At 41.0% G+C, this 16,165-nt stretch overlaps 1 protein-coding gene across 1 annotated transcript; it reads right to left on the reverse strand.

Annotated features, from left to right (window-relative positions):
• Nucleotides 1-4,753: 4,753 nt before the first annotated feature.
• LOC139710649 (uncharacterized) lies at nucleotides 4,754-11,623 on the reverse strand. The gene is made up of 2 exons (XM_071622570.1): nucleotides 9,087-11,623; nucleotides 4,754-4,813 (listed from the first exon to the last, which is right to left on the reverse strand). Exons 1-2 carry the CDS (start codon nucleotides 10,344-10,346, stop codon nucleotides 4,754-4,756), a joined length of 1,320 nt encoding a protein of 439 aa, XP_071478671.1. The 5' UTR covers nucleotides 10,347-11,623.
• Nucleotides 11,624-16,165: the final 4,542 nt, after the last annotated feature.

A 16,165-nucleotide genomic window follows, 5' to 3' on the forward strand; every position in this document is an offset into this window, starting at 1 on the left:
AGGGAGGTTGTACCCCTCCCCCCCCCCCCATTGCACACACACTCTCACACACACACACACACACACACACACACACACACACACACACACACATACACACACACACACACACACACACACACACACACACACACACACACATACACACGTACTTTTGGCTCTGGGAAAAAACAAGGAAAAAATCGAAAACACACACACACAACAAAAGTCATGACTTTCCGAGGATTCCGCTCAAAGATTCCCGTTGAAAGGGGGGGGGGAGGTACCCCGGGTCGCAACCCCCCCCCCCCCCCCCAACACACACACACTCACACTCTCTAAAAACGTTACGTGCCCCTGTGGAAATCGATGTACTCGAGAACACGTGTACAGTCATTCTCCAGCTATAAGGTCATTTTACTGTATCGTTCTCACGCCCTCCAAACCAAAGCTTCAGTTTTCGTGGTGGGATTGCAATTCAACGTTTGAAGAAAAATAAAGGAGGTGCAGAAAATGCTGGAAGTTATTCAAACCATCCCATTTTCCACTCTTTGATTTCCCAGGAGTGTTCAGAATAGGTCGCGACGTCGATAAGGCAGCAACGATTTCCGGTGCGCTCCGGGGAGTCGGGGGTGCACCACCACCCCGCCGAGCAAGGGAGCTCATTATCGGAACAATTACCCTGTTCGGGTGGTACGAACTCGGAGAAAAGAGGGGGCTTAGGGTTCAATTAACACTGAATTAGAGCAATAGGTCAGGAAATGGCAAAGTCAATTTGAGAATGATGGAAAGGAGACAAAAAATCCGGGTAAGAGATTTCAGCTAGTGCGTATGAATTGGAGATGGCTTATAGTTCATTTGATCACTATACCACTACAAGCGTTCTGAACAGGACGAATACGGCGACCATTACGTGACCACATTATAAACCATTATTCGAGTCGAGTATATACATGTAGGCCTATTGAAAGAGAGTAAGAAAGAAATATCAGCTTGACTTAATGAAATGAATGAAATGAAATTCATTAAATCAAGTTGATTTTATGAAATGAAATGAACATGAAATAAGGAATTCAATATTTTCAAGTTGGGGCGTCTTATACGATTAGGAAAATTAAACCAAATTCACAGGATGTTATTATCTGTAATGTGTGTGTGTGTGTGTGTGTGTGTGTGTGTGTGTGTATGCGTGTTTGTGTACATGTTTGAATCTATTTTATGTGACCACTATAAGGGAAGCACTTAAATGCTTATGATCAAATCTAACTAGAAACCAACGGCTTAAGTCTTCTCCGAAGGACTATGCGAAGAATGGGAAAAGACCTTGCCCATTAGGGGTTGCCAGTGTTACCCACTGAACTATTGTTCAATACCGATGTTGATAAGGGCCGCTATATACGTCGATTATAATCATACTGTGGTTTGCACGACACAACTGAGAAGAAGAAAAATAGAAGAAGATTTACGAGGAAGAGGATCATGAGAAAGTAAGGAGGAGGAGGAGACGAAGGAGGAGGAGAGAAAAAGAAGAAGAAGATGATGGTGGTGGTGAAGAAGATGGAGATGAGAAACTGGGATGGGAAGAGGTGGCGTAGCAATATCAAGTCGATAGCAGTAGAAGTGAAGCTAACGGCACCACCACTAACCACGGCAAATGCAATGGATAACAAAAAACGTGCTTGGTAAACTGTATACAATTACCCTCTTTTCTCCCATCAACATGCAACTTTCGTACCTCCTTCTCCTCCTCCATCCACCTTCCCAAGCGGCGAAGGAGCTAACAAAATCGTTGCACTTTTGACATGTGCGGGAGAGGCGTGGAGCCGCTATAGACTGATGGCTGGCCAGGGATCTATGATGCTGTGGTCACATCATATTACCCAGACCACAGGATCTTTGGTAGCGGACGCCATTCATCATCCTGTTCTATGGTGGTGAAATTAGAGAAAATTTTCTCTCCATGATGATGAATAATTAACGATGTTGTCACACCATTTATTTCACTCGCACGAGGCTGCTTGTTAATTTTGAGCGATACTATTTCATGACACCCCGCAATTTAAAGAGACCCAAATTCCCTTAACATGAAGACAAGTTTTAAGCGAACAAGTCGGTTTTGCCAATTGGTAAAAGATAAAGATATGCTTGTATTGGATGCAATTAACTCAGAATTTAAACACCAAGCACAAATGACACAAAAAATTCTAAAGGTTCCTTTTTGCATTAGCTGCAACAGGGATACATTGATGACAAGCACGTCATTTTAGTAGGCATATTACATTTTGATTGATGCAGATATTTCCATATTCTTGCATCACTCCACATCGAGGGCGGCGAAGTGGCTCCGTCGGTAGCGTATCTGCCTTTCAATCGAATGGTTTGGGTTTATGCACGGGTTCGAATACAAGTAATCATACCGTGCGATGTTGTGTATTGTCATGCCGTCCTCTCTAGTAAGAGGCAAAATCACTGTTCCTCGAATAGGACATAATTAAAGATGAAGGTCCCGTAAACAGTCCCAACTCAAGCACGTAAAAAAATCCCTCTTATTCATTGCAAAGAGCATGCAGGGTATACATAACCCAGTGAATATTTCGCCAAAGCGCACACAACTGGACCCCATTGAAGTCCAGCTAGTGCAGCCGAATATGGGTTATCCAGTCATCTTGTCAGATGGAATATGAAAACAAATTATAAACAAACAAACAAACAAACAAACAAACAAACAAACAAACAAACAAACAAACAAACAAACTACCTGTGCCCATCAGACAACTGTTTCGACAAGTTCTGCTTCGAAAAAAAAAACATCGGCAACAGGTAGGCCCCTACGTGTGTCTAATCTAATACTCGTTATCGTGTAGCATGACTTTTTGTAATCATGTATTTACGTAGGCCTAATTACCTAGTTATGTATGCGTATGTTGTTTAGTAAATTGCGCATCAGTCCGAAGATAAATTCATGCGCTATGTTAGATCGCTCTATAGGAGCCAAAAATTACAAGGGATGATGTCGTGAGAAGTCTCCCGAGGATTACACACACTTCCGCGCATCTCAATGAGCCATAATGACTAGGCATTGTGTCTGGTATTTCAGAAACCTCTCTTACATGCCCTTAACATGGAAGATGTTTTCCTTTTCATGTGTAAGGATTCTTTGAACTGGCTTCTTCTTCTTTTTCCCTTCCTATTCCTTTTCTTTGTTGTTGTTGTTGTTGTTGTTGTGTGCGTATTCTTTTTGAGTTTTTTTTTTTTTTTGGGGGGGGGGGGGGGCGGTGTATGGGTGGGTAGGGTGATGAAGAATGGAGGAACTTTGGGTCATTTGTAGTTTCTATGTCATCACGCATCACCGAAAAACAGCGTCCAAAGGATTCCTGGGATGGATTTGTTTTTATGCGTGCGATATAATGAAGTAAAAACAACAACAACAGCCATAAAATGACAACCTCTTCCCCAAACTACATGCGGCCCACACCGCTCATTATTGTTTTGTGGACACGTATTTTGGCAGAAAAAATTAGTTAGACAGATAAGAAATGAATAGATGAATAAATAGATATTGTAACCAGATAAATAAGTGGTATATGCAGTTTATATTACATTATAGGCCTATACTTCATGTTTCATTATATTTCTTGAATCATTATGCAAATATGATTGGCCTCTGATGAGGCAAATTGTACAGATGTATTATGTAAACATATTTTTTTATTATTCTGAAAGAACATAAAATAAACAGATTGTAACTGAGAATTGCTTATACTACGAATTATGATGAAACTCATTAATTTTCAATCCATTTTTTCATTATCATTTTAATTTTTTTTTCAATATCATGATCGTGTGTCTGGATGTTCATAATATGTAAGCGGACGAGCGTTTGCTTGCTAAATCACAGTGCGGACTTTTCAGTAAATAGATGGATAGATTGATGTGTGAGAAGTGTGTGAAAATATCGTGTTCACATTGCAACACTGCGTACTTCTATGTCGGCACCGTCAAAGGAGTGCATGGCTATTGTTGTGATTGTTTCTGCTTAAGGTGAGATCGTTACACTGTGTAACGGAGTGTGAACACGTCAATGTTACTCTATATGCTGTAAGTTTAAAAGCATGGAGCCGCGGTAGATGTATTCCTTGGTGATAACAGTACAATTACCTACACAACGGTTGTAGGTCTCTATGTACTACAGAGTGAGGCAGAGAGTTCACACTCTACGAATGTGTTTTCTGTAATACATGATGTACACTGGGATTTTTCTCGACATGTGCCGAAACTCTGCGCATCACACTGTGGTGAGACCATAATATGAACACAGTGTGAAATTGTCCCTACTATTCTATACCAGCCCACGCTGTAGTGTCTCTCCACACTCTGCGGCAGGTTGGTTGGGCTTGTGATAATAATAGTAATAATAAGATAGTGGACATGTGGGTCTGTACGTGACAAACGCTTGAATATAATTCTACTGGGAATCACCAACGTGATGATATGATTCATTCAACCTTGAAGGAGATTAACGTTGTTGTTGGTTTTTTGTTGGCCACACGTCTGCCTTTGAATGCTTTCAAAAGTGATATGAAAAGAGCTTGAACAACAAAAAAAAAGAAAATAAGAAGAACGTATTTTCACTGGGGGATGGGTAATAGGATTGGGATACCGCCGTACATTGCTCCATAATGCGATTTTTGATTGTCCCTCTCTCGCTTTCTCGACATTTTTTATTAAATTGAAATATCAGAGGCAAACATTTGCGCATGGATTACTCCATGATTCATTCAATTGCGCTCAGGACCTGAAGAATCGTGCCTTCTGATGCCAGCAATGGTGGAAGCTGAAAACAGGAAAAGAGAGAGGGAGGGAGGGAACAACTGACAGAGAGAGAGAAAATTAAAACAAAGGAAAGGGAAGAGAAGACGAGAAAACTAAAACCAAACAGTCAGACAGAGACCAAATAGAGAAGAACGGACATTAATTAAGATACGGGTAACTATGGGAATGGAGCACGGCGGAATGATTACATGAAGGGGATAAGAAAGTGGCACAAAAATAAAGAACATATCAAAGGAGAGATAAAAGAAGAGACAGAAGAAATTCCAGATATATTTGATATATATATAGTTTATATATATATATATAGGCGTACCTGTGTTTTGGTGCCTTGTCTGCTACCGGCGGTTCATTGAGCACTTTTCAATCCTCAACAAACTACATATTCCCGACGGATATATACCAAACGGATATATTATATGTAGAATAAGGGTGTAGATATGACAAGCTATCAATTAATATATAGCTGATTATAGGCCTATATATATGTACATGATTGTAATGATTATACATGATGATGATGATACATAATAAGATAAATTATATACAGATAGAGAGAAAAGTAGAAAAGCGAAGAGAAAAGAAGAGAAAGAGAAGGATAGAAATATAGAGAGAGACAAAAGGGAGAGAGAGATAGCTACTGAGAAATAGAAGGCGACATGGAGGAAGGGAGCGGAGATGGCACCAGGTGATGCGTGCATGAACGAACATGAAAATGCCCATCCCCCTCCCCCCATATACACTCCATTCCTCAACCCAATATGAAAACACTCATATGATGCTAAAAACTGTGGTATATACCTTCACTTTCCTCGTTCGTGGAGCGCCGGGCACAAAGTAATTACGAAATTTCCTCATATTACATTTCGCAAATCGATTCGCGGCTGGCTTGGCCATGTGCCATTCCCTCACAATTTTTCCCGTTTTTTCCCCCTTTTTTTTCTTTTGTCCCGTCATTTACTGCATTCATGCAGACGCCTATCTATTCAGAGTTGTCAGACCAGCAAATATTGGAAAATCAATTAAAGATATAAGACGGAGACCCCACACCAAGAGAGGGAGAGACGGGGAGAGAGAGGGAGGGAAATATAACAAATTGAGAAAGACACACTTAATCATAAACATATTTAAAAGTACAAGACGCGTGCACGTACACTCTTTATTATGACAAATAATATACTCCATGCAGTCTATTTATCCATCTCTCTCTGTTCTCTCTCTCTTTATATATAAGTTTGTGTAAATATATACAATATGTTCATGTATATATAATATTCACACACACTCACTCACGGATACATGTGTAAATATATGCAATATGTTCTTGTATATATAATATTCACACACACTCACTCACGCACACACACATATATCACACATATAACTGATTATATAGGCCTATATGTATGTACATGATTGTAATGATTATACATCTCGGCTGTCCGTGTGGGTGTGTGTGTATGTGTGTGTGTTTGTGTCGATCTGACATAAGTAAAGTGTATAGTTTTTCACATGAACATGAACGTGTTCGGGGCATGCATCACTTTTTGGTTGCGTGGTTTATACGAGAGAGAGAGTCTAGGATGACTAATGTGACGACAAATGATGTCACGACTGAATAAACTGTGCCACCAGAGCTACGAAGTTTTGCGGGTCACAGCGGCGTGAAGACACCAGACAGGAAAAGACAACAGGTTAGCGCGGTGTCCCCGAAGAAAGTGCAAGAGAGGGGAGAACGGAAGGATGAGGGAAGATGGGAGGCAGACGGAGAGAAGGAGAGGTCTGAGAGAGAAAGAAGGATAGAAAGCAGAAAGATGATGGAATAAAAGTCCCTGTAGACCCTTGTCGAGGTTGGATGAAGGATGGAGTACATGTATGTCATTTGCCTATAAATGTATTATAAGACGTAGCCTGAATAATGGTGAGGCAAATCTGCGGGAACATGCCTTGAAAAACCATGGCAGCGCGCGCACCCCCTGTAGGGAATGGCGAAAAAAAAAACAGAAAGAGAAAATGACACATTCCATACCTGCCCGTATAGGTGTGAACACAGTGCGCCCAAGCTGTTGTGTACGAGGAATCTCGAAGATAAATGCACCATGCATGAACAAGGCTTCGTCACCAGGGCAGAGATGTTCTCGTCCTTCATGTGCCATATTCTTTTTTTTTTCACAATTTCATAATTCTTCCTTTAAAGCATGATTGCTTCTCAAATCACCTGAGTGGGTAATATTGATTAGTTCTACCAAAAAGGCATACGCGTAAAAGAAAAAAAAAGGATGGGGGCTCAACTGACCACTCTTGCCCACTGCTGTACGACTCTATAAATTCTCCCAACAAATTTCGAACATCTAGCAGCTCGTTCGACACTATCCCTGCGTCAGCGGACAAAACTTGAGCTGTTTTCACCACTTTGTTTACTGCTATAGGATAAGACTAATGTCTGATTGACTCAAAAGGTAACACGACTTCATCAAGCAAATTACACGGAGCTTTTTCATCACGCAATGTCTTCTGAATAGGGTCCACAAATAGATCGCTCTTAAAGGTGACTGCACTTTTTCTGTTTTCAGTGGACCCTCGTGTTCGTCTGGGAAGCAGGTACAAAAAAGCGAGCACGCATACACACACACACACACACAACAACAACTACAACAAAAACAACAACAACAACAACAACAACAGTTGTAACAATAACATCAACCTTGAATTCTGACATATCTCCCAGATAAAGCTTGCTGGAAGATGCACAAGTCAAATAGGAGAGAGCACTGAGGAGTAGCGAAAGGAAGGATCCCCGAGCATTAAGAGTATACAGTGGTACCTAACATCCAACCCCTCTTCTCCCTCCAGCCCATTACATTCTCCCTCGGGGAGAGGGGAAGGAAGAAGAATGGATGTTGCACGCTATGCCTCTTGAATTATGATATAGCCTGGCAAGCTGCTACGTGACATATCAAACTGAAACAAAATAAACCATGGCATTATAACACACGCATAGTTTCATCCGATGTATGCACAGTTCCATTATCAAAATAATAATTATCATCTCCTATCAGTTTGATTAATTTTCGTCAAGCGAAATGATTTGTCTGGTAGGAGACAGGAACAGAAACTCTTTTTAAATCATGATTATTTCTAGTTTTATTATTGTATTTAAGTAGGCCTTTTTGCGAAAGACGAACAATTATAAAAGAAAACGGTTGATAACACTTGCGTTTACTATGACTGGTATTTATTTCATCCAGGGTAGACTATTCAGACTTGAAGACATTGGTCTCCCACTGCTATTATCAGTATATAGCTATTATCAGTATATAGCCCAGTATTGCCCGGTACCCATTTATACACCTGATGGGTCAAAAGAAGGACACTTTCTAACATCGCGAGATTTTCAAGCCAGTGTAAATGGCTCTATGATTGTGGGCAAAGCATCTAGCTTGCCCAAGGATGAACCCATCGGACAGGATTCGAACCCCAGTTTTGGTCTTATCCACTATACCAAGGTGCCCCCACGATACTGACGATGATATAACTGATGAATAATAATCTAATGTGGCATTACATGTGGCATTATCCGCGTGAAAATTGCAATGTTAATGGTCGATTACTGCAAAAATCAAATAGAAGTCGTCAGTACTACCGTTATTGATATCATATCATGTGTTATTTGTCTTTGTTGGTATTGACTGGGTCCACGGTGACAAATTTTTACAAAAGCCATTATCAGCTTCTCCTTGTAAAGACATGATTTCATATTAAAGCAAAATATGGGTGTGTGTTTTTTTTTTTGTTCAAGGGAGGGGGAAGATGATGGATTGATATATATTCAGAGATTATAATCATGCAGAATAAAACCAAACAGTGCCCTTTTCTTATTTTAAGGCTGATTTCCACACATTCGTTTCCTTTCGAATCTCAGAATGGTTTCCACTTGGCCTTACATGAGGCCAAGTTTTTTTTCTTTATCATCATGTAGGTTTTTCGCAGTATAGTGCCCCGAGTACGCGCAATCTGACAATACAATACATTCTTTTGAGTGATACAAAATCGATTTGCTCTTTACTGCGCTTGTGAAACATGGCACATTAAAAAAAAGAGGAAATTGATTTGTAGTACGATAACTGATCAAGATTTTCTTGGAGTCAATATGAGAAGACAGTGTAATTAAACAGAGAGATTTCAGATAATGCATCGAAAAAAGAATGTTGGAGAAAATGGAGGCATTGATAAAGGAAGTAAGAGCAGAGATAAACGGAAAATGTACATCAACTTACTTTGAGAATGTTCTGATGTCTCAACTGCTGCATAAGGGCAATCTCCTTCAGCAGCTTGTAGCTGGCCAGCCGGAGGCAGTCCCGCTCCGCCATACCCAGTTCCACGCACGCGGTCACATCCTTGCCCTCCCGCCACACCGATTTAAGAGCGACAAGACGACCATCGCCCCCGCCCAGCCGCGCCCTCTCCACCCGCTTGGTGTAGCCGGATCCGACGTGCTCGCGACTGTTCACGCGAGCTAAATCCCGACATCCCAGGAGGGGCGAGTCCAAGGGCATCCCGGCCTCCACTTTGACCACCGGCCGAGATGGCTCTCCCCAAGCGAGACTCTTTGAATTCGACGTTTTCTGAGCTATTTTCAATACATGACTGCGCTTTCCGTTCGATTCCACCACATTCCCATTTGATATTTCCGATACATCTTGTTCTAGATCCTCTACACGAGATTTTCCCACCTGTGGTCTCCGTAAAAGATAACTTAATCCTTTTGTTTTTGAAATCGGTAATAGTTCTGAAGAGTTCCTTTGAGATTTTTCTTTCTGGTAGGTGCGATATAATTCATGGACCTTATTTCCTTCGGCAGAAATTTGGTGCGTGCTGTTTGTGCTTTGGGGCGCCATGTTCGCGTTGATCAGATTATTAGCGGACGGCGCTCTCCTCCCCGCTGGGAGTCGAGAAGTTGATGCAAGTTTCGAGGCGGTTTCTGGGATGCTACGAAATTTGTTGCTCTCCTGGTCCTTGACACTTTGCATAGATGACTGATCTCGGTAAATGACACCCCAAGCATTGCTGCTGCTGCTGCTACTGCCGAAGCTAGCCGGTCCCACTCCAGAGTCAGGTCCACGTCCAACGCGACTTGACCGTGCGTCCATCAAGCGTCGCTTTAGGCGCTGTTCGGGAGCTACCCCGCTGCGCGCCCGGGCCTCGCTGGCCTGGTCTTGGGAAATCTGCCCCTTTCTACTCCTCCCACGAAGGATCTCCAGTCGACGAGAAATCCGATCCTGCGACTTTAGAAGCTCCGTTTCCAATTCATCGGCCAGCTTCAGCAGCTCCTCCTCGCGAGAACCCATTCCGACATCTTCCCAGACCACGGACTCTTGACGATTTCGGGGCCCCGTACCATAGATCATCTCGTCACCCGAATCGTAGAAGACCATAACGATGACAAAGAGACACGTGATGATGAAAATGCAGGCAAGCCATCCCAGATCGAGAAGAACATTGCTCCTTCTCTTCCTGGTGTACCGGAAATGCGCCATCTCTCACCTATTTTCCCTCTTTTTGAATTCAATTGGAACCACCAGCTTGTCTTATTCCGTTCACAGCATCTTCAGACGGCGGATGGTGCAAAACTCATCGACAACCCGTCACTCTGTTGTTGTTGTTGTTGTTGTTGTCGTTTTTCATTTAAATGAAGTCATGCAGGATGGTAAAACGTGTTTTACAGTGATGTCTCAGAGATTCTTTTCTATGAAGTCTTCTCGCGTTCGCTCTACCATTGCTTTACAAGATAAGACCAACAAGCATAGAAACTTGGAGAACGCTTTGATCCAACTGAAAACGTCTTGACACATAAACTGGCTCTAAAACCGATCCTCTCTGTGTTTTCACTCTCCTTATTTTTTTTTCCTCGAGTGTGTATGATTGTACGGTGTGTATGTGTGTGTCGTGTGTGTGTTGGGGGGGGGGGGTAGAGGAAGCTTGGGGACAATATTTCTTGCTCAGCTCATTACACTGAGAGCGAGACAAATATGAAATTCTATCCGCGATTTGGCTTGTTGAATGGGGATGAAGATTTATACAAATCCCACAGATTCTCAGCCCCTCACGTAGAGGTCACCAGAGCTGTTGTGCTGAAAACCAAGCTGTAGAAGGGTACAAAAAGGGAGGAAAATATGTTCCTTTTGATCTCAAATACCTCCTTTTCAAGTAACAACACGGCTTCCCTTCTATCTAATTATGTCCAAGCAGCTGCAATAAATCAATGAAATGGGAAAAAAGGAAAGAAAATCCAAGCTGCAGTTAATCCTCTCCATAGAAACACAGCTCCATATCAGTCCAACATTTTCTTTATCCGTCAGGTTGTGTCCTCTCGACGGGTAAAAGAACAAAACATAGATCAAGCTGTTATTGGTCGAATATTTTCATTCGTATCAGCCTATTGCAAGAAGGATGTTGTCCTTTCAGCTGCCTTATTACACACGCAGAACATTCAACTTGATTGGCTGTTGTAAAACAGAAATCACTTCACAAATTACGGAGGCGTAAAACAAATCAATGAAACGTCGTCGTTAAATCCAGTAAGATATCCAAAGATATTGGAGAGCCGCAGGGGAATGACAAAAAAAGTATGGGGAGGCGACTCGGTGAAAACGGAACAGCAAAGCTCAGTGATGTCTATCTCCTGCCGTATACCATCAATCCGAAAAGCCGTACCTTACTTCTCGACGCACCCGCCACTCTCCACCACTCGCCTGCGAATGACGAGAGAGGGGAAAAAATCGCCCGCACCTTCGCAGAGACATCCAACCATCGACGGACGGACACAAGTTTCAATGGGGGCAAAGCGCGAGCTGGAGGGAGAGCGCACTTTTATTGGTCGCTTTTCCTGCGGTGCTGTCGACCGCTCCACGTTTCCCCCTTTTTGTCGCAGACTCTGCGCTCTGTTTAACTGGCCTCAGATGATCCCGGTTGCGTCGTCCCGACGAGTGGTCGTGTTGCACCTTTTGCTTGGCTATATACTCTTCTGAAGAAAATGATTTCAAATGAGATGGATATATGGCTTTGTGGTATAGTGCAAGTAGAAGAGAGAGGTTCAAGAACTAAAATGTCTCAACATAATACAAGGAGAAAAAAAGGACAAAATGATTAAGAAGAGAGAAAAAGTATGAAAAGAAAAAAGAAGAACACAATGATGTCGACGAACAACAACAACAACAACAACAACAACAACAACAAATAGACCCACAACAAAAACAAAACGAAAAATGATTAAAAATGTAACCTTTATGAAGAAAGGTATTGAAGCAGTATGGCACGTGATTTGTACTTTCTGCTGAAAGAAAATATAGAAATAAAATTTGAGGCATGAGTACTTGTGAACATCGAAATCAGGGAATGGACCAAGGGGTGCGTTGTTGCTTGAATGTTTGAACCAAGGGATTCAAACCATTAAACTTTCAAAATGTGAACAAAGAGCAAACCAAGATATCTTAAGATAGCTTTTGTTGACCAGTCTACAAGATCTCCGATCAAAACATTAAAACACTTACATAACAGTATGTGTTTCATTCAAGCGTATATGGCACAACATGCGTGGTTGATACCATTTGCTGACTATTGCTAGTCACCTTGGGCGAACCACGAGTATGTGGTCGGCATCATTCGCCCGGTTTTTTTTTTTCTTATGATTGAGACAGGTCAAAAATATTGCTCTCAGCATAGTGTTGAAGATATTTTCATGTCTGATTTCTAACACGATTTTCCTATTGATATTCAATATTCAAACTTCGGTGATGTGAATGATAATAAAATTAGTCGTTTAACATGAACAATTACAATTACAAACTATATCTATTCACAAACTTGCACATGCTGAAGTACTTCGCTTTTGATGAAGAATTTAAGAGACATTCGGCATCAAATTATTTCCTTCTTCCGGAAGAAAAAAAATTCCGGTAGCTCGTAAACAGCGGAGTTTTCATCGAGCAAATAGAACTGTATTTACCCGACACTGTATTGTACTCGTTCGTGTATACTTGAATGGGAAAGGTCCCATAGCAAAATCACGTGACTCGCACCGTGTACCTTTCTGTACACAGCTCAGCTGTGAATAGGTGGATTTACACCCTCGTTTCTTCGACTGACCGCTAATTGATCCCCTGTCCCCCTTTTACCAACTTATGCACACAGTAAGCTTTTCTATTTTTTTTCTTTTTTCTTTTTTTTTAAACCTGGGCGTGTTTTGTGCCTCGAATCCAATCTCCGCCTTGGAGCGTGAGTATAAGCAAACTATATAACCCTCTTATTAGGACCAGTTATAGCGGGGGTATTGTGTGTTCAACTCAATTTGAGGGCAAACAAAATGATCAATGGGCGAACAACTCTCCACGGTCGAAAGGATTGGAAAGATCAAAGGGGGCAAGAAAAGGTGTGCGAGGGCAAACGAAGGCGGGGCATAAAAGGGATGAGCCCATCAAACTTTAACAGCCTTCGAATCCAATGAGCGGCTTCTGATTTGTAAAAGTGGCGAACTTTGAGGTTAATAGCGGCACCGAGACGCCAAAGTGGTCCAATTTGTCAGACGAATGAATCGTCCTTCCAGCGGCTTTGGGTATTTATCCGGTGGCAATATCATTGTTACATCATTTAATTTGAAGTAGAAGAGATATCTATATATGCATCACTCATCTCCTCTCTTGGGTCAAGCCGGGAACCTCGGTTTAGTGTTCAAGTTGACTTTGATGAGAAGAATAAAGTAGACCCGACAAGGCGGTGATAGATTTAGCAAAGTCGGACAGGAAATTATAAATATAATGCAATTTTAGAGTGGAACACGTCTTCGTGAAGCAGTGATACTGTCAAGATCACATAATAATGCCAATAAGACAAGCCGATATATTATCGTCTTTTAGCTCTCCCGTTGCATTGCACGTCAAATGTTTAAAATCATTTAGATATCTAAATCATTCAAAATTAATTAGCAACAGCAAACTCGCCCAACTTCGTTTTACAAAGTTATTATTGTTCTAAGACAGTTTCAATTCAATTCAAACATTTTTATTTCCATGAAAAGTAATACAGGGTAATATGATATCATATAACGCTTTGCATGAGCAAAGAATTTAAAATCCTTAAAACTTCAATAATACATAATACAATCATAGTAATTTCAACTTTATTTTTCAATAAAACGTAATGCACAAATAAGCAAGTTTGAACAAGAACAAGTGATGTATACGGGATATATTTTTAGACAGGGTTTACAAATACAAAGAAATTTAGTAAAAAAATTATATACAAATGAATGGAAGAACTCAAGTCGAAGATTTTGTACTGTTCTGCTATGTTGACGTTGGATAACATTGTTATTATGATGCTGACGCTATAACATTAATTGGCCAACATTAAAGCGTATTCTGGTATCACACGTTGGGTGTGGTCTTAAAAAAAGGAGAAAACTTTCACTCTCACACTTCTTTCGTATCTCACTTAGATGAGTCGAGCGACAGGTGCCGGTTAGATCTTTGTCTACCATACCTATGTCATCATGATACTGTACGTCCACATTAAAATACGACCCTTGATTGTCCTTATATGAAATAATGATTACGGACATCCAGCTAACTTTGTCCAGTGAAACATCCTACTCAGGTTTTCCACTGTAAACAGCTAAACGAACAAACAATTAAACAAAGTAAACAAGTATCTGGCAAACAAACAAAAGCATTTTTTTTTTGGGGGGGGGGGTGGAGAGGAGGCCAGTGTCTCCGTCAATTCTCCCTCTATGATTGTTTTTTTTTTGCGCGTATTGTTGTTGTAGTTTTGTCAACTGTTGGCACACTCTCTGATATAGCGAGATTCAATCTTCATTGCTGAAAAATTCATTAATACGCAATTCATAAGTCAATGATGCATAAAGATTGCCCCATGAATATCAGAAGAATGAGTTTACGGGGAATTGCCTTTCCTTCTTCTCAGATCAAAGTAAAATGGAGAATTGTCAACATGAAATAAAAAAAGAATAAAATAGATGTATATACGTGAGTCCTCAGACGGTATTACCTCGCCTACTTACAGCTGTCTCACTGATAAGTCGACTAAACTTTTTTTCGTCTCTTTTTTTTTTTATTCGAGAAATCCCAAAGAACTAGTTCAACGTGATGAATCTCCAACAGATGTTATATCTGATCTTGGCTAGACGTCACAGGTTAAATGTGTTCGACGAACATCGTACACGTTTTATGTTGTTGTTATTGTTGTTCTTATTTTCCATGTCATTGCTGTTGTAATTGTTGTTGTGGGGGTGGCCAAAATTCCGTTTCTCCGTAGGTCGACGGCATGTACGGTGACAGATAGGCGGTCGTGTCCTAATAAATCAGGCAATTTGTGACTGTTCATTTCGTATCAGCCTCGGCTTATCGTCAGCTCGTGTGACATTAGACTTGGCAATGTGGTACGCACGCCGTAATGGGAGCGGTGACCCTGAGTAGTCTATCGGTATCTATCTATCTATCTATTTACCTACCTACCTATACCTATCTATCTATCTATCTATCTATCTATCTATCTATCTATCTATCTATCCATCTATCTACCTTTCTGCTATCTCTCTCTCTCTCTCTCTCTCTTCTTGTATTTAAAGACATAGCAATGAAGCATGATGTCCTCGTTTACTAAGTATCGTTGATTGGATTATAATTTTCTTCTACTACTACTACTACTACTACTGCTGCTGCTGCTGCTGCTGCTGCTGCTACCACTATTACTACCACTTCTTGCTGCTGCTGCTGCTGCTTTACAGGTCTTACTATTATATTTTGGACCAAAAATTAATCCTCAAGTGATTGGCCGAAAGAGTTTCACGTGATTATATACAATTTCGGTATTTTTCTATGCTGGCCTGTTTGACACTCCATTATATTACTATTTGGAAAATGACGTCACTGTTTATGACGACGCTTTCCAAATAACGCACTATTTGTGAAACGACGTCAAAAAGAAATTGCGACATCACAATGCAATCGAATCTGACATCGCGCTCTGCTTCGTATGGTAGCTCTGTGAAATGTAACAATTTCTAACAAAGTAATTGTGACATCACAAAGCAATTCCGACATCGCGCGCTGCTTCGTATATTTTACTACAATGTACTACTATGTGAAATGTAAAAATTTCTGACAAAAGCAATCATGACATCACAAAGCAGTTCTGACATTGCGCGCTGCTTCGTATGTCGCTCTGTGAAATAAAACAATTTCTAACAAAAGCAATTGTGACATCACAAAGGAATTCAGACATCGTGCGCTTTTTGGTCGGTCACTTTGAGAAATGACACATTTATACAAAAGAAAAAAAA

Source organism: Diadema antillarum, unplaced genomic scaffold (assembly GCF_040938485.1).
Source record: "Diadema antillarum isolate AM-2024a unplaced genomic scaffold, OU_Dant_1.0 seq00001551_RagTag, whole genome shotgun sequence".
Classification (NCBI taxonomy): domain Eukaryota; kingdom Metazoa; phylum Echinodermata; class Echinoidea; order Diadematoida; family Diadematidae; genus Diadema; species Diadema antillarum.